The sequence below is a fragment of the Parambassis ranga genome, chromosome 5 (assembly GCF_900634625.1).
Source record: "Parambassis ranga chromosome 5, fParRan2.1, whole genome shotgun sequence".
In the NCBI taxonomy this organism is placed as follows: domain Eukaryota; kingdom Metazoa; phylum Chordata; class Actinopteri; family Ambassidae; genus Parambassis; species Parambassis ranga.
The window spans coordinates 19791385-19817216 of NC_041026.1; the positions used below are offsets into that span (position 1 = coordinate 19791385).

The following is a 25832-nucleotide window of genomic DNA, read 5'->3' on the forward strand; positions in this document are numbered from 1 at the left end:
TTAGCTTGAATGACTTCATGTTGTGACGTTACATGGGTTTTATGTTTTAAATTGCTATTTCAGTTATAATGTTCCATAGTATGTTTAATATATTTTATATAATGTTCAACGCTGCACTAAATAATTAAGGCCCAGTGTTACAGCATTTAAAGATAAATTATATAGCATCTAACAACACTCTTATTATTCTGAATTCATAAATGCACATACTTTTCTGGAATATGTCAATATTTTTGAAGGTTACACGCTATTATTACAATATTTTACAAATGTAAAGAAGCTATAAGGGCCTTCTACACCAGTGATGAAGGTAAATGGACCTAGATGTGACAAAAAAATAAAGTCTGTGTAATTGTAGAGCGCAGTATACCTGGGTGAAGAGTGTGATTGTGTAGAAAAAAAAGTTGTTCACTATGTCTGAAACGCAGACACTGTTTCAGTAAACATTGTACAGAGTGAAACAGCGCTCACAGTCTTTACTGTGTTGGTTAGCAGCAGTGCGTCGCAGCCCGTTGTGCGCCTCTGCGCTCTGATTGGCTGAGGTGACGGTGATGCTCGCTGCATCCTGCTCCCACAGCCAGGACAGGAGGGAGGGGTGCTGGAAGCGCGGCTGGGAAACCATCAGACACAGGGGGGGTAAAACAATCATTTTCAGCGTTTCCGTTATCTGAGAGGGATGTCAACACTCAACATGTCTGCAGAAACAGAGGGAGCTGCTGCTGCCAGCTCGCGTTCGCTTATCTAGAAACATCCTAAGGCAGCGCCGAGAGGCTGACTAGGCTCAGTTAGAAGTCTCACCTTTACGCACCCTGAACGCCGAGCAGGTTAACCCAGTGGCCATGAGCGCGCCCACCAACGACCCCGAAAGTATCCTGAGCTACCAGGTAAAGTGCCCTTTAACTGTTTAATGCATGGCGCGTTGCTTTGACACAGTTGGGTGACACAGACCAGGCTGTTTTCAGGCTTCAACAACTGGTGTCCCTGGTTCGAAATTCTGCGCACAAGTATAAACTCAGAGGTGGACTTTGTCATATTCTAGGGACTGTTTGATGACAGAAGCGGTCCTGGTTTGATGAAAAGGCCTGAAATGACTAGTTTTCCTTATTGTTTGCAGCGGTAATGTCTCAAAGAGTCAGTAAATGTTTTTATTTTTTTTCCTTGGATCTTCCGGTTCCTCCCCCGCAGCGCGATGCTGTATGTTGATATTGTTATTCTGTGATGCTGACACGTGCCAGGCAGCGTGTCACTTCGTAATGACACATTGTTAGTTACTGTCATTGTGGCACAAGCGTCAGTGAACATTGTGATCTGGAGAGTCCATATCCATAATATAACGAGACTGTGGCAGAGTATGGCTCAAAAATCGATACATTTTCACACAGCCCTGCAAAACACCGCGCTCATTAAAATGTCATGCTCGTCCTGAGGTGTATGTGTGTCTGTGACATGACAAGTAACAGCACAGTGTGGTGGATTTTCAGCTGCCTTTTGATTAGACGGCGTGTTTTTTTTGTCGGTTACCCCAAATGACCTTGACGCCATTCTTACACGGTGCTCCACATAGAGCTGAGTGTGTTCTTGCACACATGCTCGTCTTGAGGCTGAAGGAGGACAGCAGCCTGCGATGAACTGTGTGCCTCTTAAAGAGGGAAATTGCTGGAGCCACTGTCCTGCTAATGTGTGATCCATTAGCGGCCAGTGTGTGATACCAACAAACAAAGCAGTGACTTAATTCAAGCATGCAGTAACGTTTATATGGCTTGATTATAACCACGGTGGAATGCAGGAACACTGCCTAATGGACTTAATGCAGCCTACATGTCATCGTTGTGACTTATAATAACATCCTGTCTGGAGAAGGAGCAGAGGTGAGCTGGGAAGTCTCAGATATGATTAGACAGGAGAGGAAATTACCGGGCAGCCTCCTTCCTCAAACATTATACCTGCTTAGTTTCATCCTGTGTGAGGTTGTCTCTCCACCATGTGATGCTGGTGGAGTGAGCTCTTTGCTCTTTGTCATTACCTCCACCCTCTCCTTGTTGGATGCCTGTGTGTCAAAGTGTGAAAGAGGTCAGGAAGTTAAAGCAGCATTATGAACACACAATGCTTAGCTTGAGTGAGCAAGACCACATTTTTTACTCATTTAAACTGAGTTTGGAAAAATTATTTATTTCAACCATTAGTCTGAAGATTAACTATGAAATATGCGCATTAAGTTGGCTGCTTATTTTGCCTCACAACCTTTAAAGCAAATAGAAAACACACATACAAAAAGTAAATTCACAGTTTTGCTAGAAGGAAAATCCCTTTTTGTAGACTCCTTCAACCAGATTCAATCAATGTACAAATGTGACCATTTGTGGGGTGTTATTATCATTATTATTATGCTTGGTTATGGTAAGATACATTAAAATGTATTGTAGTGGTGCAAGACAATCTACGGTAGTAGAAATTATACTTATATGTAATATAAGTGGACAATCTTTTTCAGTGGACATTGAACAGCAGTTATGCACTGAAGTAATGTATTGATAGAAGAGTTCTTGGGTTGCACCACTGTCTCTTCTAATATTTACAGCAGGGAGCTGTACATCAATATGCCAGACAACAAAATGGGCATACACACACACTAAGGTGCAAGGACCTCCTGTAGCTGAGATGCTCTTTCTGTTACACAAACATAAAGGTCATATATGTTTGCCAAAATGTGATCAGTAAGTCCTCGTTATAATCAAAATACTCCAGCTTCTGATGAAATCAATGCCAGGTTTGATATGACACTGTGGTTTGAGTTGCAGGTTTATAATAATTTACTGCGCTCTCAGCTTTAAATCCCTTAAAACACTTCCTCACTGTCAGTCCTGTTACAGTATAGCTACTTGGCTTTTCTCCCAGTAAGCTTTCGTTGTAATGAGTTTGGTGGCACAAAGTCATTTTAGTGTGAGTGATCCATAGTTCCCTCTCTGATGAATGAATGTGTACATGAGAGAGTAACACTGTAGTGTATGGAAATATCCATCTGATTCTATCAGTGAGTTCACATTCACACAAGTGCCTGTAGAAGTGATGTTGCTTTGCCGTTGGTCTAGTTACCTGTCATTTAGTATTTTTGTAACATGTTTATTACATGCAAAGTGAAACTCTAAAATTCTGCAGTTTATTTTTTTTCCAAAGAGCCACCCGAGGCTGCAGTAATCTTTCTAGAAAGAAAACAATTAGAGAGTGAGCACTGCACTGAGGCTGAATTGTATGTGTGGCACTGAATAAGGTGTGTGTGACTCATGCTACCCGTGGGCTGAAGCAGTCAAAACAGCCGCCCCTCTCATCCTATCTCCTCCAGCGAGCTCTTTTCCTGTCTTGCTTTTTAACCGTTACTGCTTCCTTTTCATCCATTCATGTTGTCCCCCTGTCTGAGGGCAGCATCATGTGTATCTACAGTAGATTAGCAAAGGTGCCATGCTATGAAGGGGTGCAGCAGCAGCAGCCCGAGGCTGTGGCACCCCAGTGCCAATCCTGGCCCTCAAACACATCACCCAGTCTGGAAGTGACAGGCCCAGTTGTTTGAGTCAGGATCTGTGTCTCTGCTGTCAGTTCAGAGTGCTTCTCTGAGTGGAGGAGAGAGGGGTCATCTTGGGAAAAGAAGGTGGTGCTGCTGTTGGTGTAGGCAGAAGAGAGGAGTGGTGGTATTCATCCACCATTCAGTCGATGCACAGTGAGCTTATTGGACACCACTATCTTAAATTACACCACTGAGATGTGCATTGTATTAAATCAGGCATCCCAAATACAAAATATTTACTAAACGAAAGATCCTAATAATAAAGTCAAACTACAAATACACTACCAAAACTGTACTGTGTACTGTGTAAACTCTTTGTTCCACACTTGGCTCATTAAATTAGAACAATTATTTTTTGTATCTAAGATGTCATGATTATACCCTTTTCTAATTTAGGGTTTAACTGTGTGTGTTACCGTCAATATAGAACATGTTTTTTTATTTCATACAAAGTACAGCTCATGTATCATAAGTTTAGCCACGACCAGCCGGGGACTATCAGATGTTTCATTGGCTACTATATTACTACGGTATCTTACTTCATAGCAGACAGTGGGGCTGATGTCTCAGAACTTGGCTCCACCCTCAGCTCCCTCACAGCCCTGATGGTATGAGAGGGCATTACGGTGCAACACATCGATTGCCCCGCTCAGTGAGAGTGGGATGCTAATCATTACTGCTCTATTTGTTCAGTATGACGACCAGCTCAATGACTCATGTCATGTACTTTAGAAAATACTTTGCCTAATAATGATGTAAAATGATGATGCAGCACAAACATAACACTGGCATCAGAAACATGATGAGCACATAAACTCCTCAGAAGAACAAACTAAAGCTTTTTAATGCCTGGTGAAACCTAGGCTTTAAGGGCAAATGCTCATCTTTGTTAACTATTGACTGCAGATTTATGTTTACTTATGAAACCTTAGCAATAAATAGTGCTGTGATGATGTGTCTTTCTGCATCAAAGGGATGCTTATCAGCATCCTAAGTAGGACACTGTGTGTGACTCTACTGATCATTTCTGTTCTGGGACAAACTGTCCTGCCAGAAAATACATTGTGTATTTATTTAGGTATCAAACGTAGGCGAGTGGTAACATTTCTCTGTTTTTGGATTTTACATACTGAGACACTAGACTGGAGTACAGGAAGTTATCAACATGTCACTCTGCCAAAGCATACAATTTAGCATTTATTTAGAGACAGTCTGATGGAGAAAGACTTTCCTAATTCTTCCTGGATTATAATATTCTGCGTGAATGTTACTGGGTTAGGACAAACATGGAGCTGATATGTCCAAATGTGGTCAGATTAATTAAAAGGTGTGCATGTCTGAATGGGGAATGGCTCTTTGAGTTCAGTGAATTTTAAAGACCCTTCCATCCGAAAGTATTGAAGAATTGATGAAGCAAAAATGAACAAAGCTTGTGTGTTTAATAGAATCTTTTTCTTTTTTTAATTCATGTGACCTTGTTCCATTTACCGCTATCACATGCTTCTCTTGTTTTCTGCATCTGTGGATGCTCTCATTCATCCAGGTCATAGTAATTTCCAAGAGTTTAAATCGAGGCAATTGGACTCAAGGATTGTTTTTTGAAGACGTTTCGCCACTCCCCCAAGTGGCTTCTTTAGTTCTGCTACTGTTCTGGTTGGGAATCTGAGTTTTATGTGTTCAGGATCTCTGTGGGTGGAACATGTTTCCTTGTAAAGGACAGAACTTCAAGGACAGGCAGCCATTTTGCATCTAGCATTGAGCCATTTCTGTGGTCTAGTGGTGCTAATCTGAGTGGAATATACCATAAACCCATAGTCATAAACCCACCGAGCATTATGACTGATGCTGGAGCTGGAGGACAAGCAAAGAAAGAAGAGGGGACCATTGCCAGGAGATAGAAACAGGCCGCAGCTCATGGAAAATCACATGCATGCTTTGAGGATCACAGATGTGTTCACACACAGGGAGGGCAAATAATACTTGAGCTTTTAATTAGCTGAAGCACCTAGTGCGACACATGGGATGTGAGTTATGAATGACAGGCAACCATTATCCTCTTAAAGCAACACATACCTGCATGAATTCACCATCAAGAAGTCGCTGTTAGTGAACCGTGATGATGGGCTGTGAGTCATGTGCCTGGGAGAGAGACATCATAATAATACAGTGGAAGTGTAATCTGATCTCTCTCAGGCTGGTCTGAAAGATGATTTCTTTCATGTTGTGTCCACTGCTCTCACACTCTCTGTGGATCTACCTATTGAATAAGTAGAATGGTTTTCCTTCTTTTCTCTCTCTGTGTGTGTGTATGTGTGTGTGTGTTTGGTTGCACCAAATGGATCCATACTAATTGATCTGATCTGATCGTTTCTGGGACAAAGCTTTTAGAGAGTCACTCTCACTCATCCATTCCCTCTTGTTGTGTGTCTATATGTTTGGTAAAGCTCCAATTCTAATGGAGCTGAGTGCCTCCAGCCTCAGCCTAAACCCACACACTGCATAGAAGCCCTAATTCAGCAGCAGCAGCTGCAGTGACTGATAACACATTGTGTGTATAGGAAAGAGAGAAGAGAATCTGGGTTACATGTGAGCGCACAGATTCGACTAGTGGATGTAGTTAAAAATGTGACTAAGGACTAGAGGCTGTATGTGGTCCTTGTACAAACTGCGCCTTAGATGCTGTATACTGTTGCCTTTCAGATGGCCATTAATGGTACAGATGATATTGTCCTCTTCCTGATGCAGTAAAGGTGTTAGTGTAAACATGAAGATATAATTTTCTTAAAAACATCATGAATATATTCTTTCATTTAGAGAAAAGATGATAAATAATTGCCTTACTTTAGGCTGATATGTTGAATAAAACACATGGCCACAAGCTTCTTTTTATACCATCACTCCTTTTGATCTTCTGTGTAAAGGCAATTACAAAACTGTGAGTCACATTGGGTGTTTGTCCCAAGCATGACTTCCTAATTAAGTAGCTTTAAGTGGACAGAATTGTCTTGGGATAAAAAAAATGCTCAGTCATGGAAAGAGAGATCCCAAAGCACTGATATGCTGAAAGGAATCAAGAAGGCAGCAGCAGGCCACCAACACCTGAGAATTAAGTGGCTGTCAGGGGAGTTCAAAGCTGCTTTCAACAACTATACCTATAAGCTACGTATTAGAGGGATTGCCATAAAACAGCAGTCAAAAGTCCATTGTGGTGTTTGAAGGGAGGTTTTTGCTCCATAAATGTTCATTTGTTTTTATCACAAATTTATGCTGATTTTCTTAGTCGGTTAGTTTCAGCAGCACACAGAGGCTAAAGGCATTAGACAGGAGATAAAGTACTGCCTCAGGGTTGCAATGTGCATATAAATACAGGAAACAGAACACACACAGAGGCCTATCACATGTTAGAACTGCAGGCAGAAACCAGCAAGATCAAAAAGTAGTGTTTTTGTCAATAAAGTGCACATGGTGTTTTATCAGTCAAGCCCTAGGAAGACTAAGAAGAATCGCTGCCCGTTCTCGCTCGATACTCACATCACACAGTAATACACACAGGCAGGCACTCAGCGTGTTTTAGTGTGGTTTTGAGTCCTGAAAAGCTTTAACCAATGGACCTATCACCTCTCATTTCATCAGGAAGACATGGTTTTATTCCATCTTGTGTTCAACTACAGTCATAAAAAGTAAAACTGGTGGCTGTTTTTATTTTACAGACTTTTCTTTTGACAAATTGACATTTTTATTCTCTTTTTAAAAACAGATTTGTGGATTAAAAAAGGAGCTACACCCCTCCATTAAACTGGCGTTACATATAGGTTGTCAACATTCAGAGCCTCCTCGGTGTAAATGTTGCTTTTGTGGTAAATTTTAATCAGTGATTGAAGATAATGTGAAACTGACTGGTCTAAAAGTAGATATTTCACGAAGTAATGATGCTACGCACTCAAGTGTTAGATCTTGTTCTCTTAAGTCTTCTAAAATGCTGACAGCAACTTGCAGGCAGCTTGATTTTTTGATCTGATTAGCTGAATTTAGCACAAGACAGATGGTTGCAGCCCTTTTAAAAACTGTTTTCTAAGGCGACCTGAAGTGCCAGTTCAGGGCAATTATGCAATGATGGCATGCCAGACAGTGTAAATCTTTAGTTTTCACCTGGAGAAGAGACTTTTGTCATCTGTCATCTTTCCCACATCCATCATTTTATAAACAACCTGCACACAGACTCTGCATTTCACAATATTGGAAGACGCCGGTGATTTAAGGTCTGCCACACCATCAGAGTGTGTATCATGCTAAATCAAAGTTACTGACTATGACCACCCACATTATACCAGCTACATGACAGCACCACAGCTCTGTGTGTCTTTGTGTCTGTGTTGATAAATCTTTTTTCACGACATCTGTATTAGTACTCATGTTTAAACCAAATGTTGAATAGTCTTCAGTTCCTGGCAATTTTGCTTCCACCCCCTCACAGACAGCATTCAGCATCCAGTATGTAACGATCATGTGTACATGCAGAGTGGGCAGAAGTATCTGTTATGTAGAAAGCTGCATTATATGTGTGTGTGTGTGTGTGTGTGTGTGTGTGTGTGTGTGTGTGAGATTTAGAGGTTACTCAGAGATCACTGTGTATTGCTGCTGGTAGCTTCTTATGAAATTACATCTGCTTCAGTATTTATATGTATTTATAAGTTTTAGCTATTGGTTTGTTCTGATCAGCTTTAACCCGTTTTAACTATTCATCATATAGCCTACCAATTATCTTAAAAAAATGAGCTGGTTTATATTTTGGTGCAGTGATATGCATCAAAGGGGTTTGCTGGTAGCATGTACTCCTGCAGAGACAATACACCACTACAGTGGGTCCTGTCCTCATTATCATAGGACAGATGCTTGAACACAGCCACCGCTGCCTGCAAGCAAACAGCTCTGCTTCTGAGAAAGCCTTATCACTGGCATAGTAACATCCTGCAGCAGTCTGCCAACAGCAGCACCCCTGATAGATGTGGCACTTTTCTAATTTGATTTGATTTCCCCTGGATAGTAGAGTCTAGCACATTCTCAAGCTGACTCGAGCTCTGTGTACCTCTGGCATGTGCATGTGTGTGTGTGTGTGGATGTGTGTGTGTGTGTGTGCCTGCCTGTCCTTCTTTGTGTGTGTCCATATCAGACAGTCTTAGAATAGACTGTCTGGTATTTGATGCTTATCATTGAAAGGCTTTTGCCAGTGTAGCCAATTAGCAGCTCAGTTACATTGTCTGAAGCTTCTCCTTAAGAGGACCCCTCTGAACATAATAACCTTTCAGGTATTCTTTCATGAACTGATCTTAAATAGCTGAAGGTGACTTTTGTGAACAATATGGCTGCTGGAAATAGAACCCCATTGAAGAAACTACTATCTGTACCAAAAAGCACAGTCAACAACATCACACTGTAATCTGTGTGTGTCTGCATGTGTGTCCATCAGAGGCCAGATGAGGAGGCGGTGGTCGACCTGGGAGGAACCAGCTCAGTGCTGAACATCCACTATGAGAAGGAGGAACTAGAAGGTGAGTGTAAACCGCACTATAATATACTCATTTGCATATTAATTAGTATCTGTGACATTCAAGCTAATATGTTTGCATGTTCCTAATAAGGCTTCAGGTAAATCTCTATGTCATACAACAACAGACTAATCTGGTGTTGCTGCCAGTAGCATACTGGTAGTGATCCATTTTATGTTAATCAGCTGTCACTTCAAAAGCTGAAAAGATGCAGCCATGGTGACAGAGATGGAGTAGGCTAGAACAGCTCTGATGGGATTATGAAGGGATTACAGAAATGATCCAGAGTAAGAAGGTATACTGCTTTACACTAAAATCTGTAGAAAGCTCATGTTCACACAGTTCCAAAAAATGTGGAGAAATTCCCATATTTTGTGTAAGGCTACATATGCTGTTCCAAACATTTTACCAACCTGTCCGAGTCTGACCTCAGTAAATTTTCTTTTTTCCCCAGAAGGAAAATTATAAACTGTACAAGCAAGCTGGAGTCATTTGGTATTTTTGAGAAAATAAACAACTACTAATTAAATTGTTTGCATCTGTGTCACTATCACTAGTGGTGAGAGGAGCAATGTGCAGTATAGAGTTCATTATATGTTCCTTTTAAGCTATAACACAAGTGGCCGAATAATTTTTCTGACCAGCGACCTGGCAACAACACATGTTGCTAACGCTCTGTCCACCCACTGAGAAATTTGTGTCAACCCTCTGTCAGACTCTGCACGCCTGCAGTTTGCCTTTAAATGGAGAGAAGTGTGTTCTGTACAATAACACTGCTGGCCAGTTCAAACCATGAATCCTGATTAATGTGATCAACGGATAGTTTGCATGCAGCTTTAATTTGTAATCAGATTGTCCAGGGCAAAAAACGCCTACATGTGTCTCTTTGAAATCTAGCAACTCTTAAGCAGCAGTCCTTGGATTTCAGATTAAAAACTGCTATGATTTTTCAGTAAGTGTCACATGCATTCAGTCCTCAGTTATGGCAGCATCTTTTCAAAGCAGAGTGCACTGGTAATTAGACTAATATGGGAGAGGAAGTAATAGGAAGGGTGTTGCTCTCTGATTCTTCCTGTGGACTTGAGGCCAACACCTCGCTTCAGTTCAAAACTGACTTTCACTTTCAGACATTGGAACCCTGTGCCATGATGTCAACACTTTTCTTCTCTTCCATCCTGCTCCATCTTGTTTTCTCTTTCACTATTGTCAGTTTATAACATCTACAGTTTATAACATCCAAAAAACGGATACTTTTAGCATATTAAAGAAATTAAAGGTAGTGTATAAAGATTTTGAAAACTCAGTGAGAGTCAGCCAGATTTTATTTAATATTATATAATAACATTTAATATTCCTTCTTCTTGATTCCATTTCAGGCCACAGGACTCTGTTTGTAGGGGTTCGGATGCCCAGGCAGAGCCATCGTCACCACAAGGCTCATGGCTCCCGCCACCGCAAGAGAGACAGGAGGGCAAGTAGCATCGCAACACAGCAAAGTGAAGAAACCGATGTGACCACCTCCAGTCATGGTAACACACAACACACACAAACCCTTTTATTATTTTTTTTACAGCAGTATCTGTTTAAACGACAGATTGAGTCACTTTTCTGTCAGAGAGCTATTCAAAGACGTGCATGTATACTTCCCAAAAGGGCGGTAGCAGCTGTTAACCAAAGCCTATCGATACTGCACACACACATACACACAAGCACACACAGCACTCCAGGCTATAATTGACAAGCCCACTAATTAGCTAACAAAGAATAGGAACTAGTCAGCATGTAATGTGTGTGTGTGCATGTAGGTCTGTGATCACAAAGAATTTAGCAGTTTGTGAATTCTTTTGAGAACTCTCCTCATCCTGCTCCCTCACTCCCTCTTGTTGCATTAGACACTCCGTCCCAGAGGGTTCAGTTCATTCTGGGCACAGAGGAGGATGCTGAACATGTGGCCCACGAGTTGTTCACCGAGCTGGATGAGATCTGTGTGAAAGACGGCAAGGATGCTGAGTGGAAGGAAACAGCCAGGTCAGGATCTCCTCTGGGAGCTGTTGGCAATAAAGCTGCTGACAGCATGGCAGCTCTACAGCTGTACTGTTATGATGAGGGGATGTAAAGAAGTGGTAGTTACATTTAAAACTCAGTGGACCTGTTCTGACTCAAAATAAAATGTCCCAAATTCTGACTGTGATCTCACTCATTGCTTTTCAAATGGCAAATCTCAGTTTCACATACTAATGATGTGAGACCTTTGCTTCATGGGAGGAAACAGAGCACACCACAACATTAAAGATTCAAAGCTGTTGTTGGTGTGTGATTGGAAACCATCTCTCTTTTTATGGTTTACTGCTCCATAGTTGCTAACTTTACTGAGATAAATATTTATCAATATTCTAAGAATGACTATTAAAATATCCAACAAAACACTTCACAAAGTGAGCAGTGCATTTCTATTGTGTGACAGCTGTTGGTCAGAAGAATAAATCTCAGAGTTAGTGGTCTCCCTTTTGTCCATTTGTCTTCAGGCAAGAAGCCCAACTTTACTCCCAGTGGTCAGACCAGCATCTTGTGTGGTAGCACCAGTCATCAGTATGTGAAAGAAAGAGTTTTGTAAAGCATAATGGATAGAGATTATTCTGATGTTCCTTTGTAGCCCTTTTAATTGTCAAATTAATGAACAAGGTGTTCTCCTATTTTTTTTTTGTGTTTGTGTTTTGTCAGCTTGCATGTGTTTTCTCAGGGGAAGCAGCACTTTTTACTTGAATCTTGCATTAGAAAGGGACTTTCAAAGGCCCGTGTTAAGAAAGATCACAGCAAATCAAACCTATATGTTTATGCGGCCACCCGTTTAAGATGTGAAAAAGGCACAGAAGACACAAAAACAAACAAGGGGGACACTGATAAAAACAGTGTCACTGTGTTATATAGGTGTCTCTGCTGCACTGTAGTCATCTAATCTACATGAGAAATCCTCATTGTATTTATATAATTTATCTACAGTATGTAGAAGTGTGCCACCCATTGACGAAGTTTGCAGTTTGAGGCCCTGATCTCTTGTCTGTCTTTTCCTTGCAGGTGGTTGAAGTTTGAGGAAGACGTGGAGGATGGTGGAGAGAGGTGGAGTAAACCATATGTAGCTACGCTCTCCCTGCACAGTCTGTTCGAGCTCCGCAGTTGCATTATCAATGGCAGCGTGTTGCTCGACATGCATGCTGACAGCATTGAGGAGATTGCTGGTAAAGAAGTCTTTGATCTAACCTTGTAGAGTGATACTCCCTAAAAAAACAAGCTCTGGGGGTGTTGCAAGAAATCAGTTTTTACTTTTGGTGTGACTCACACATAATTTCACAGTTTATTGTTCTGCTTTCATCATCCGTGGTCCTTGAGTAAATATTACTTTTATTAATATAAAGCAGGCTCTATATCTAAGTCCGTTGGATGACAAATCAGTTTATCCTCTCGAGAGAGGAACCATGCAGGCAGCACAGGCTGAGGGGGCAGCACAGAGAGCCACACAACACTCACAAGCTGTCAGTCACAGCTCCGAGCTCGGTGGTTCTCTTTACCACAACATAGCAGATGAACTTGTGTTGACTGTGATTGTATGATATCTGCTGTGGCAGTGATGCTGCTACATTTCAGATTCATTTCCCTGCAGATGTGCTGCTCACCTTACACCTGTGATTTGGTAGCAAACGCATGATGAAGTGATTGTGACAGTGACAGATAGTTGCATTTTTATCAGGTTAAAAATACAGATAAATATTTGCATTGTGTTTCACAATTTGGTCCATCCATCCCAGACACACACATGGTCACATGTTTCAGTGCTCTCCATCACTCTGTCTTCCTCATGGTCTGTGACACATTTACAGCCTGAACAACCTTGTTGCCTGCATTTACTCCTCATCTCCAGCTCTCCACTCTGTCCTCTCTTTTGATCTCATTTTCCTCTCTTCTCCACGTGACTCCTGCCAGCAGCACCTGTACTCCATTGCCTTATTTAATTATATATTTACTTTTTGTATATTTTTTCAAAGCAAGAAAGCTTTCATTGAGTCAAAATCACTGGTATCAATTTAAAATCCATTTCTAGCTTGTGAAATGTGAGTAGAGGAAACATTAGGTTTGCAGTACCTTCTGTGAGTATTTGCTTAATTGCGGGCTCCTTTGTGCTATCCTCTTGTCACCGTCCTTATTAACATGGCTGATTATACTGGCACCGAGGTCAACACATTAGCACCGGCCTTGAAGTGTGCTCAGAATTAATACAGGCACTGCAGTGTGTGTGTGTGTGTGTGTGTGTGTGTGTGTGTGTGTGTGTGTGTGTGTGTGTGTGTGTGTGTGTGTGTGTGTGTGTGTATGTGTGTGTGTGTGTGTGTGTGTGTGTGTGTGTGTGACTGACTGTTGAAGTAAGTAAAGACCCAGTGCTGACGCAGCAAGTCTGCATGAAAAAGACTGGGAAGAGGACTGAGAGTGAAGAAGCAGTTCTCATTGCTCTGCAGTCTCACATGACAAGATATGCTGGACAGATATTGACCTGCCTCTTTCAGCACACACCTTCTGATCTGCACTGTGCCAGGTCCAGTACAAGTACCTTAAATTAAAGGCTAAAACATGTTAGCATTTGTCGTCCCCATCAATTGGAAGAGGTCTTTGTAGTACAGTAATCCTTTTTATTGTTGTACTTTGAATACGGTCCCAGCTCACTGTACTTACAGGCAATTGCTCACAGAAATCAACATGTTGATGTTTTAACAATATATATTGTATGAGCTGATCCTTTAGGGGAAAAGCTGGTCTGTCTTTCTGGCTCTCTGTACACCTGTACACATATTGCAATAATATTCTGACCATCACTCTTTGTGTTGCAGACATGGTGCTGGACCACCAGGAGGCGTCACACGAACTGGACGACAGCGTAAGGGTGAGAGTGCGCGAAGCTCTGCTGAAGAGACACCATCACCAAAACGAGAAGAAGAAGAACCTGATTCCCATTGTACGCTCCATCGCAGAGGGAACACGCAAACAGTCAGAGCCACACCTGACAGGTCGGCTTCACTCTGTGGATCACACAAAAAAGCGTGTTGCAGAATTAGTCCCTGAGAGTATAAAAGTAGTTTTGACCGATGATGTTTTGGTATGAATCAGATCAATGAGAATGCACAATGATTATATAGGTATTTGCTTTAAAAGTAAATATCTGGCCTAAAATTACTTTTTAATTTAATTTAATTTTACATGCAGCTCAGTTGACTCGACTTGATTAGTAATTACCGTCTCCAATAGGAGCATCAAAAATGACTCCAGAGGGAGAGGGACACTGATAGAAGCAGAAAGTTTAGCATTGGTCATGTGAGGAGGAGCCATATTGCTTTCCTTCAACACCACAAACTTCTATAACTAACCATCAGAATGTGTTAATTTTACTACCTCTGCAGTTAGGTGGAATATATCCGTATCAGCATTAACACATAACTTGTCAAAATGAGTTGGACAATAGTGGATCAGATCAGAAACAAATTGACATTGTGCTGCCCTGACAGTGACATCGAAAGCTTTCATGGTTAATTTGACTGTTACTGAGTAGATGGGCAGTATATTGGCAGCTCTATGGATTTTTTTTCTTTCACTTTGCTCTTGGCAGCACCATAAACATCATATGCACGGACTCTGAATCACTCTACATCTCTTCACATGAATACTTACACCCACATCTTATCATCTAGCAGGGCCGGCCACATCTCCTCAGCCGCCTCCACCTACTGAACAAGCCAAGAATGGTGCTGGACAGGACAGCAGTCAAGTGGACCTCAGCAAGGTAAAAAACACACAAAAACAGACTGAGAATAGACTGTTTCACATAAATATGTAAGGATGTAGTAAAGGCCACAACTGTATATTTGCATACAGGATTATGTTAAACACATCTGACCACAGCAATCAATGTTTGCTGTGCTTTAAACCCCAGCAAGTAGGTCACAGAATTTATGTCAAGCAGCAGCAGCCCAACAGAGCAACACTGTGAAGCACCCCAAGGACACAGAGCTCTCAGATCAGCTTCTGGCTTGTCTTACCAGGTGGACCTGCACTTCATGAAGAAGATCCCAGAGGGTGCAGAGGCTTCCAATGTGCTGGTGGGAGAGCTAGATTTCCTGGAGAGGCCCATTGTGGCTTTTGTCCGTCTCTCTCCTGCTGTTCTGCTTACCGGACTCACCGAGGTCCCCATACCCACCAGGTAGACCTGCAGCCACAGTTTTCTGCAGATACATTAGCAGTCCTTAGTCATAAAATGCAATGATGTGAATGTCATAATCCCGGAGCAATTTTTATGCTGTGATTCATCCTGCTGACAAATATCAGGTTCCTCTTCATTCTTCTGGGCCCAGATGGAAAGGCTCAGCAATACCATGAAATTGGACGCTCCATGGCAACCATCATGACAGATGAGGTAGGAGCTCTGTCTCCTAAAATCAGGCTTCACAGAAATCTCAGAGTCTGCCTTGGCAGGGAGTTAAGTTTCCTCTGCCCCTCACTTGTGATGAACAGATCTTTCATGATGTAGCGTACAAAGCAAAGGACAGAAGTGACCTGTTAGCGGGCATAGACGAGTTCCTGGACCAGGTCACTGTCCTGCCACCAGGAGAGTGGGACCCCTCCATCCGCATCGAACCCCCAAAGAATGTCCCCTCTCAGGTACACTTGAGATTTACAAAGTAGCAGGTTTGAATTTGAGTGAGAACTAGTGAAATGAAAACAGATTTTTGTCTGTTCCTGTATCTGCAGGAGAAGAGGAAGATGCCAGGAGTACCTAATGGCACAGCCTGCCAGGTGGAGGAGGAGCATGCTGAACACCACGGGCCAGAGCTGCAGAGAACCGGAAGGTACTGTGCTGTTTCACTGATGTGTGTTATAATATGTGAACTAAAAGATGTCAGAACACAGGAAGGGTTTTTTAAGAGTATACAATCACAAAAACAACATGTAGGGACAGATATGGTTCTGAAGGGATGTGTCGATGCCTCAGGCTGAGTTAAGCACCGTGTTCAGTTGCTGTGGCCACAAAAATCTAAATTTGGAGTTGTGAGGAGCTGAGGTGAGAAAAATAAGTGACAGTCACAATGGCCGAGTGTGACAGCCTGAAGGAAACCATGCACCGAAACATTCCTCACTTCCTTTCCAATGTCTTTCCTTAAAAATGGCACTGTGAGACACAACTGAAAGTTAGAATTAGATTTTGACTGTAGAATGGCCAAAAGAAGAACAGTAACATGAATCATCACTCAAAATTTGTCAAGAAATAATGCTAGCAGTCAATCTCATCTCTTAACTTCGCTCACTGTGTGTTAGCTGTTGGTGTATTTAACATTATGGTTATGCAACAACCCTGTGTGCCAACATGGCATTAATACTAATATTAAATAATATATATATAATAACTGTGCTCAGGTTGTTTGGTGGTCTGATTTTGGACATCAAGAGGAAAGCTCCGTTTTATCTGAGTGACTTTAAAGACGGGCTAAGCCTCCAGTGTGTGGCCTCCTTCCTTTTCCTCTACTGTGCCTGCATGTCTCCAGTCATTACCTTTGGAGGACTGCTGGGGGAGGCGACAGAAGGACGCATTGTAAGAAGGAGACATTCAGAATATTTATATGCAGATATGTGCTCAAAATCATTTGTATTTATACTGCCTGCTTTTCTAGAGTGCCATAGAGTCCTTACTTGGTGCGTCTATGACTGGAGTGGCCTACTCTCTGTTTGCTGGTCAGCCTCTTACTATTTTGGGCAGCACAGGTCCTGTGCTGGTTTTTGAGAAAATCCTCTTCAAATTCTGCAAGTATGTACAGTGTTTCTGTAATGAGTATTTTGTCATTACTGTCAAGTTTTGCTGAGGCCTCTCCTCTCCTCAGGGACTACGACCTGTCCTACCTGTCTTTGAGGACTTGCATAGGCCTGTGGACGGCCTTTCTTTGTTTTGTGTTAGTTGCCACAGATGCAAGTTCTCTGGTGTGTTACATCACTCGATTCACAGAGGAGGCCTTTGCTGCCCTCATCTGCATCATCTTCATCTACGAGGCCTTGGAGAAGCTGTTCCACCTGGGAGAACTCTATCCCTTCAATGCACACAGTGATCTGGATAAGCTCACATTGGCATAGTAAGTAATCAGTGCATGTTCATTCTGTAGAAGGTTTGTTCACTGCATGCTCCAACCAACCTGTTATGGCTTTTCTTGTCTCTGTAGCTGCAGGTGTGCAGAACCTGATAATCCCAGTAATAAAACCTTGGAGCTGTGGAGTGAGAGAAACATAACAGCCTCAGATGTACCCTGGGCCAACCTGACTGTCAAGGTAACATAACAATGAAAACACACACACACACACACACACACTCCATATTGTTTATTTTTGTTAACAATCCACTAACCCTGCTCACCTCCCCTTGAGTAGCTAACCTCTCTAAAGGACATATGCAAACACTGACAAGGACAGTCAATCAATTAACCTTTCACTGCTTTGTGTATAACTAAGCACACCAAAGGCCCCGCTTGTTTCTTCTGCATCATGTGCGTCTTTGTTTTGCAGTTTCATCCTTTCTACCAAAGAATTCTGATCAAGTCTTTCAGGCAGAACCAGTTTAGTGATAGAAAACTCTTTTAGCACTAAGTCATATTTGGCTCTGTTCAGGGTACCTTTCTGTCTTTGCATGTGCTTATGTGAATCTGAATTGTGAGGTTATTTTGTTGTAATATCACCTGTGTGAATCTCTGCAGGAGTGTATCAGCCTGCAGGGTCAATTTGTTGGGACAGCATGTGGCCACCATGGCCCCTACACTCCAGATGTTCTCTTCTGGTCCACCATATTGTTCTTCTCAACATTCTTCATGTCTGCCTTCCTCAAACAATTCAAAGCTAGTCGTTATTTCCCCACCAAGGTAAGTAACCAGATTAACTCCTACCTCCACTCACCTGTGCAATAACTATACTGTATACTGTTTTTTTGATTCTATTCTATTCTATATTTTATTGGTAGTCTATTTTATAATGTGCGGGGAAACCCCATTAGATTTCGAGTCCAACGCCTTAACCTCTCGGCCACCGTGACCATCTGTCTACCAACTAATCACTGATCATTCTTTGTCCAGGTGCGGTCTATGATCAGTGACTTTGCTGTGTTTCTTACCATTGTCATCATGGTGCTGCTTGACTTTGCTGTTGGGGTGCCCTCTCAGAAGCTGCAGGTGCCGAGCAAATTCCAGGTAAAGATCCTGGTCCTATAGTGACACCACACAGTTAGTTTTATCCCTTCATCTACCTGCTTAATCTCCTTTCAGCCTACAAGAGATGATCGGGGCTGGTTGATCAATCCAATTGGTCGTAACCCCTGGTGGACAGTCCTCGCTTCCTCTATCCCTGCTCTTCTCTGCACCATCCTTATCTTTATGGACCAACAGATAACTGCTGTCATCATTAACCGCAAAGAGCACAAGCTACTGGCAAGAGAAAAACTAAACATATCATGTTATGTTTTCTTTGTTTGTTCTGAACCTGTATCTGATCCTCTTTGTTTTACAGAAAGGATGCGGGTACCACCTGGACCTGCTGATGGTGGGGGTGATGCTGGCAGTGTGCTCTATTATGGGCTTGCCCTGGTTCGTAGCTGCCACTGTCCTATCAATCAGCCATGTAAACAGTCTGAAGCTGGAGTCAGAGAGCTCAGCTCCGGGAGAGCAGCCACGCTTCCTGGGCATCAGAGAGCAGAGGCTCACTGGCCTGTTCATCTTCCTGCTGATGGGCTGCTCTGTCTTCATGACCGGAGCTCTGCAGGTGAGTCAGACAAACCATAAAATGCTGCCCCCTTCTGGCTGAGCATTTAATCTGATACCTAAAAGCATGAAACTGTCATAGAGGGCAGTCACGACCGTGTCACTATTAATGTTTGTTAATTATTATTTATGCTAGTGAAAATCATCTCTGGCACTGATAAAAGGTGTTAATGGGTGTTGACTGTTGTTTTTTCCAGTTCATTCCTATGCCTGTGTTGTATGGTGTTTTCCTGTACATGGGGGCCTCTTCTTTGAAAGGCATTCAGGTAAATATGGCATGACTATAAATTAGACAAATAAACAATAAATAAACTGGTAAACGTGACCTGTAATAACCCCACACTGCTTATAGGTTTAACACTTCTGACTCTGGAAACCTTTTCAGCTTGATTCCAGTGGAACTTTTCCTAAGTTGGCCTCTTGCCGCTGATTTGTCTGTCCTACTTATGCCCACTCCAGATCTAATTAATGCTGCTAGCAAGTCAGTGAGGCCTGACAGTCATTAGTCCAAACTATCTAACTAAATTTGTCATTTGGAATCACTGCCATTCCTTTGCCATATTTATCATCTCTCTGTTCTAATTTACACTCTCCTCACCTTCTCCACCACCTGTGTCCATCCTCATTGCTTCCTCAGCTCTTCGACCGTCTGAAACTGTTTGGCATGCCAGCAAAGCACCAGCCAGACTTCATCTACTTGCGACATGTCCCTTTGAGGAAGGTGCACCTGTTCACTGTAACCCAGCTCACCTGTCTAGTGCTGCTCTGGATCATCAAGACCTCACGTGCTGCTATCATCTTCCCCATGATGGTGAGTTGACTGCCGCCCGCTCTGCCCCCCCCCCTCTTTGTCTATGCTTCATTTAACCTTTTACAAGCATGAGTTTTTTTGTCCTTCCTGTGCCTGCAGGTGTTGGCTCTGGTTTTCATACGCAAGCTGCTCGACTTCTGCTTCTCTAAGCGGGAGCTAAGTTACCTAGATGACCTAATGCCTGAATGGAAGAAGAAGAATCTGGATGATGCATCCAAAAAGATGGAAGAGGTAGAAAAAAAGCTACATTCATCATCCAGCATCCACATATTGACTTGTTTATGACATAGCTGTCTCTTGCAGGAATCACAGATTATGCTCAGTGTGAGGAAAGACGACACTGTTCAGATTCCCATGGAGAGCAGCAAGCCCATTCACACCTCTAAAGCACTCGATCCCAGGTGAGAGCATGAACACCTGTACAAATGAACAGGATGGACGTCACCCTAACCCTAACCCCCTGTGAATACTAACAAACTGAGACCTCCCCTGACAGCACCTCCACCTTATCCTCTGTCTGCTTTCCCCCTCCCTGCTCCTCAGGTCTGACCCCTCTGATATTAATATATCTGATGAAATGTCTAAAACCACCGTGTGGAAATCCCTCAACTCCAATCAAAAGGACACGCGTCCTGTGGCTGCTAAAAAGGCAAGGCCATCCCCTCTTTTTTCCCCCTCACCTCTGTCCTCTGGAAATGATCCTATTTCACATTGTGGTCACTTGCTTCGTCTGTGGTGGGGACAGCCAGCTTGTGCTTTGTTCTGTCATAACTCTGATTTTGTGTGTTTCACCCTGCAGGATTGAAGACATTGCATTCATTGATGAGTAAAGGACACTCCTGACAGACTCGGCTGTGTCACCTGGCTGCAATCCTGGACCACAAGACACCATGATACGTCAGTCAGTGCTTAGAGAAATAAATCTCCCATTTCTACTAGCTACTCATTTTTACATGTCAACATACACACAAAGATTAGGAGGCAATACACCCATTCACACATGTACTCTGTTTTTGTGAGGCTTGTAAATATAAATGTCCAATCCCAATAAACTAAACCTCTGAAATGAAAAGTAACACTAAACCTAATTTGACCAGTCCACCAGTACTGAAGAGCTCACCGTGATGTGTGGGGAACAGTGAGACATACTGATGCTGCACAAACTGCAACAACACTCTGACAGCTGCTGGCAGCCATGATGATTTCACTGGGATGTGAAGATGTGTTCTGCTCCACAGCTGAAAACTGCTCATTCAAACTGAGCATCTAAAATAGGCTTTAGTAGCAGCAATTTGTCTCTGGTTCACATATAAGGAGTAGATGATTCTTTTCAGTCATAGAAAAATAGTAATACTCAAGCAGTGAGACAGAGAGAACCAAAACTATAAAGTGTGAGATAAACTGGTGGCCTAAGGTAGAAGAAACCGCATTTAGAATTTCTTGTATATGTATTCCAGCAGTTGTAGAGCACAGGGATCCCTTTCCTGCTGTGGACCTCCACACCATCACTGTCAAAATAGCCACTACTGCTCTCCTTCTTTACCTTGATAGGAGGTAATCTGAGGGCTCCCAGATGAATGAGTTCAAATCTGCTATGTATACCTCATCTTCTTTTACTGTAGGCCACAGAGTTATCCATTGACACTTGTTAAAATCCCTGGAACAAACAGGATTATTAGGGCCCGAGCACCGAATGGTGCAAGAGACCTATTGAAACCCTTAGGATTATTAGGGCCCGAGCACCGAATGGTGCAAGAGCCCTATTGAAACCCTTAGGATTATTATTAGGGCCCGAGCACCGAATGGTGCAAGAGCCCTATTGAAACCCTTAGGATTATTATTAGGGCCCGAGCACCGAATGGTGCAAGAGCCCTATTGAAACCCTTAGGATTATTATTAGGGCCCGAGCACCGAATGGTGCAAGAGCCCTATTGAAACCCTTAGGATTATTATTTTTTTTTTTTTTTTTTTTTTTTTTTTTTTTTTTTTTTTCCCCCTCCGAGATCGCATTTTTGGAGGCCTTAACATGCCCAAAAACTCACCAAACTTGGTAGAAAAATTCATTCGCCTGGAAAATTTTGAAATTTGCTGACTTTTGAAATGCACATATAAAAATGGCTCTATAGCGCCCCCAACGCGTAGCCCCTCTGGCCGGTTTGACACAGGATTATGAAAATTGGCACACATATGTATCACCTCAAGACGCACAAAAAAGTCTCTTGGACCCCCCCTCCAAACCCAACAGGAAGTCTGCCATTTGAAGGTTTGTGGCCATTTTTGGCGATGTGTGACCCTGCTGCCAAACTTTTCACGCCTCGCATACTTCAACGGATTGAGCTGAAATTCGCCGTGTCCACTCAGGACACCATAGGGAATAGACGCATTCCAAAACTCTTACAAAAGTCTGACGGTGTGGCCGGGGCGTGGCCTCAAAGTTTGACCATTTCTGAGGACACAGAAAGTCTCTATAACTTCTTCGTTTTCTGTCCGATCTGTACGAAATGTCACATGTATGATCAGAGTCTGACCCTAAACACATCTGTACAACAATATTGAGGCTTTGACAGAGCGCCTCCTACTGGCTACACAAAATGTGGTGTTTTCATAGGTTTTTCTGCCTGCCCCCCTGGCCTGTTTTGAGTAGGGTCATGAAAATTGGCACACATGTGTATCACCCCAAGATGCACAAAAAAGTCTCTTGGACCCCCCCTCCAAACCCAACAGGAAGTCCGCCATTTTGAAATTTCTGTTAATTTTTGGCGATTTGTGACCCTGCTACAAAACTTTTCACGCCTCGCATACTTCATCCAAATGAGCTAAAACTCACTGTGTCCACTCAGGACACCATAGGGAATAGACGCATTCCAAAACTCTTACAAAAGTCTTACGGTGTGGTGGGGGCGTGGCCTCAAAGTTGACCATTCGCCATTACAAAAGAACTCCCTGTATTTTTTGCCCTAATGTGTAGCCCCGCTGGCCAGTTTGACACAGGTTCATGAAAATTAGCACACATGTGTATCACCCCAAGACGCACAAAAAAGTCTCTTGGACCCCGCCTCCAAACCCAACAGGAAGTCCGCCATTTTGACTTTTGTGGCAATTGTTTGCCTATTTTTGACCCTGCTTCAAAACATTTCACGCCTCACATACTTCATGCAATTGAGCTGAAATTCACTGTGTCTACTCAGGACACCATAGGGAATAGATGCATTCCAAAACTCTTTCAAAAGTATTACCGTGTGGCGGGGGAGTGGCCTCAAAGTTGACCGTTCGCCATTACAAAGGAACTCGCTGTGTTTTATGCAGTACTACCCATATACTTTATGCAATGTGGACAAAATCTTACAGTACTGCTATGGACCCGAGTCTGAACAGACATATATGCTAATAGGATGATACGGTCATAGCGCCACCTACTGGTAGCAGGAAAGTTTGGTTGTAAACATGTGTTCGTTGTATCTCTGTGGAAATAAGAGGAGAGCATAGGACAGGAGAGTATAGGAGACAAGAGCATAGGAGAGAAGACTGCGATGACCCCGCGGATCGCAAGGTGCGCGAGGGCCCGCAATGCTGCTTGCAGCTTTAATTATTTTTTTTTTTTTTTTTTTTTTTCCCCCTCCGAGATCGCATTTTTGGAGGCCTCAACATGCCCAAAAACTCACCAAACTTGGTAGAAAAATTCATTCGCCCGAAAAATTTTGAAATTTGCTGACTTTTGAAATGCACATATAAAAATGGCTCTATAGCGCCCCCAACGCGTAGCCCCTCTGGCCGGTTTGACACAGGATTATGAAAATTGGCACACATATGTATCACCTCAAGACGCACAAAAAAGTCTCTTGGACCCCCCCTCCAAACCCAACAGGAAGTCCGCCATGTGAAGGTTTGTGGCCATTTTTGGCGATGTGTGACCCTGCTGCCAAACTTTTCACGCCTCGCATACTTCAACGGATTGAGCTGAAATTCGCCGTGTCCACTCAGGACACCATAGGGAATAGACGCATTCCAAAACTCTTACAAAAGTCTGACGGTGTGGCCGGGGCGTGGCCTCAAAGTTTGACCATTTCTGAGGACACAGAAAGTCTCTATAACTTCTTCGTTTTCTGTCCGATCTGTACGAAATGTCACATGTATGATCAGAGTCTGACCCTAAACACATCTATACAACAATATTGAGGCTTTGACAGAGCGCCACCTACTGGCTACACAAAATGTTGTGTTTTCATAGGTTTTTCTGCCTGCCCCCCTGGCCTGTTTTGAGTAGGGGCATGAAAATTGGTACACATGTGTATCACCCCAAGATGCACAAAAAAGTCTCTTGGACCCCCCCTCCAAACCCAACAGGAAGTCCGCAATTTTGAAATTTCTGTTAATTTTTGGCGATTTGTGACCCTCCTACAAAACTTTTCATGCCTCGCATACTTCATCCAAATGAGCTAAAACTCACTGTGTCCACTCAGGACACCATAGGGAATAGACGCATTCAAAAACTCTTACAAAAGTCTGACGGTGTGGCGGGGGCGTGGCCTCAAAGTTGACCATTCGCCATTACAAAGAAACTCACTGTATTTATTGCCCTAATGCGTAGCCCCGCTGGCCAGTTTGACACAGGATCATGAGAATTAGCACACATGTGTATCACCCCAAGACGCACAAAAAAGTCTCTTGGACCCCCCCTCCAAACCCAACAGGATGTCCACCATTTTGACTTTTTTTTTGTAATTTTTACCGTTTTCTGACCCTGCTATAAAACTTTTCATGCCTCGCATACTTCATGCAATTCAGCTGAAATTCACTGTGTCCACTCAGGACACCATAGGGAATAGACGCATTCCAAAACTCTTTCAAAAGTATTACCGTGTGGTGGGGGAGTGGCCTCAAAGTTGACCATTCGCCATTACAAAGGAACTCGCTGTGTTTTATGCAGTACTACCCATATACTTTATGCAGTGTGGACAAAGTCTTACAGTACTGCCATGGAGCCGAGTCTAAACAGATATATATGCTAATAGGATGATACGGTCATAGCGCCACCTACTGGTAGCAGGAAAGTTTGGTTGTAAACATGTGTTTGTTGTATATCTGTGGAAATGAGAGGAGGAGAGAATAGCATAGGAGAGTATAGGAGACGAGAGCATAGGAGAGAAGACTGCGATGACCCCGCGGATCGCAAGGTGCGCGAGGGCCCGCAATGCTGCTTGCAGCTTTAATTTATTGTTGGTGCTTCACTACAAGTGACACATATTGAATAGAGCAGTCGTTAGGTCCTCACAAAGAGAGAATGCAAAACACATATGGCATCAATAACAACCTCTTCTAATGTTTTTAAACACTTAGCACAAACCAGGTTCCTTTTATTAATCAATGTAGGTTTCACCATCCTTACGTCCCCTTTTTATTCTTTGTGTTCTTTTTATAAATATTAAAATATGGTTGATTTTATGGGATATTTAAAATTCACACTGCAGCCTCAGTAATACACAGACATACTGTTTTGGGGTATAAACTGTTTGTGTAAGTTCTGTGTGATGCTGTGACCAGAAAACCGTTAATGTCAGAAGACCCACCTGAGTGGCACATGATCTGTCTTAATGACTGTGTATGAAGAATGTTTGTCACATGTTTGTACAGTGTCTTATTTAGTTAAATTAGATAAGATCATGAATGCTACTGCGAGGCACTTGGATGGCGTTAGGTCAGGGAACACCAGACAAGCAGAAAAAAGTGTGTGTGTGTCTGTGTGTGTGTGTGTGTGTGTGTGTGTGTGTGTGTGTGTTGGGGGGGGGGGGGGGGGGCATCAGGCATTCTTTTAAGCAATAATTTACCAACAATCCACCCAAACTTGACACAGCTTTTTATTTATCAAGGTACTAGTGCAGCCTTGTTTATCCATCTTTCATTTGAATAATTTTAAGGCCAAGAAGACACTTTTGTTAAATGTGCCAAAAGATTGCATCAGTTGCAAGTTAAAGGTGATTTATCCTGCTGACACTAGCTTCGTTGAGGATAAACAAGGCTCTGCTGTGACGAGCCCCCCCTTAGTCACATGTGGAGGTCGTCTTTAATTATTTTGCACACAAGTTCCTCCTCAA

General features: G+C 42.7%; 1 protein-coding gene across 1 annotated transcript; it reads left to right on the plus strand.

Annotated features, from left to right (window-relative positions):
• The first annotated feature begins 677 nt into the window (after nt 1-677).
• On the plus strand, nt 678-21394 carry slc4a8 (solute carrier family 4 member 8). The gene is made up of 25 exons (XM_028404913.1): nt 678-884; nt 9027-9108; nt 10482-10634; nt 10998-11133; nt 12181-12341; nt 13980-14156; nt 14838-14926; nt 15186-15343; nt 15469-15556; nt 15655-15801; nt 15892-15989; nt 16555-16729; nt 16809-16942; nt 17016-17261; nt 17349-17454; nt 17877-18038; nt 18249-18362; nt 18438-18599; nt 18679-18930; nt 19127-19195; nt 19567-19740; nt 19840-19971; nt 20044-20141; nt 20284-20389; nt 20540-21394. The coding sequence occupies exons 1-25, from the start codon at nt 840-842 to the stop codon at nt 20543-20545; spliced, it is 3270 nt and encodes a 1089-aa protein (XP_028260714.1). The 5' UTR covers nt 678-839; the 3' UTR covers nt 20546-21394.
• The last annotated feature ends 4438 nt before the right edge of the window (nt 21395-25832 follow it).

Bases quoted from the DNA above. Each gene is read 5' to 3' on its own strand.
- slc4a8 (XM_028404913.1), top strand. From the start codon at position 840: ATGAGCGCGCCCACCAACGACCCCGAAAGTATCCTGAGCTACCAG. The intron at 12,342-13,979 runs GTAAAGAAGTCT...TTTGTGTTGCAG, and splicing joins CAGCATTGAGGAGATTGCTG to ACATGGTGCTGGACCACCAG. The intron at 14,157-14,837 runs GTCGGCTTCACT...ATCATCTAGCAG, and splicing joins GTCAGAGCCACACCTGACAG to GGCCGGCCACATCTCCTCAG.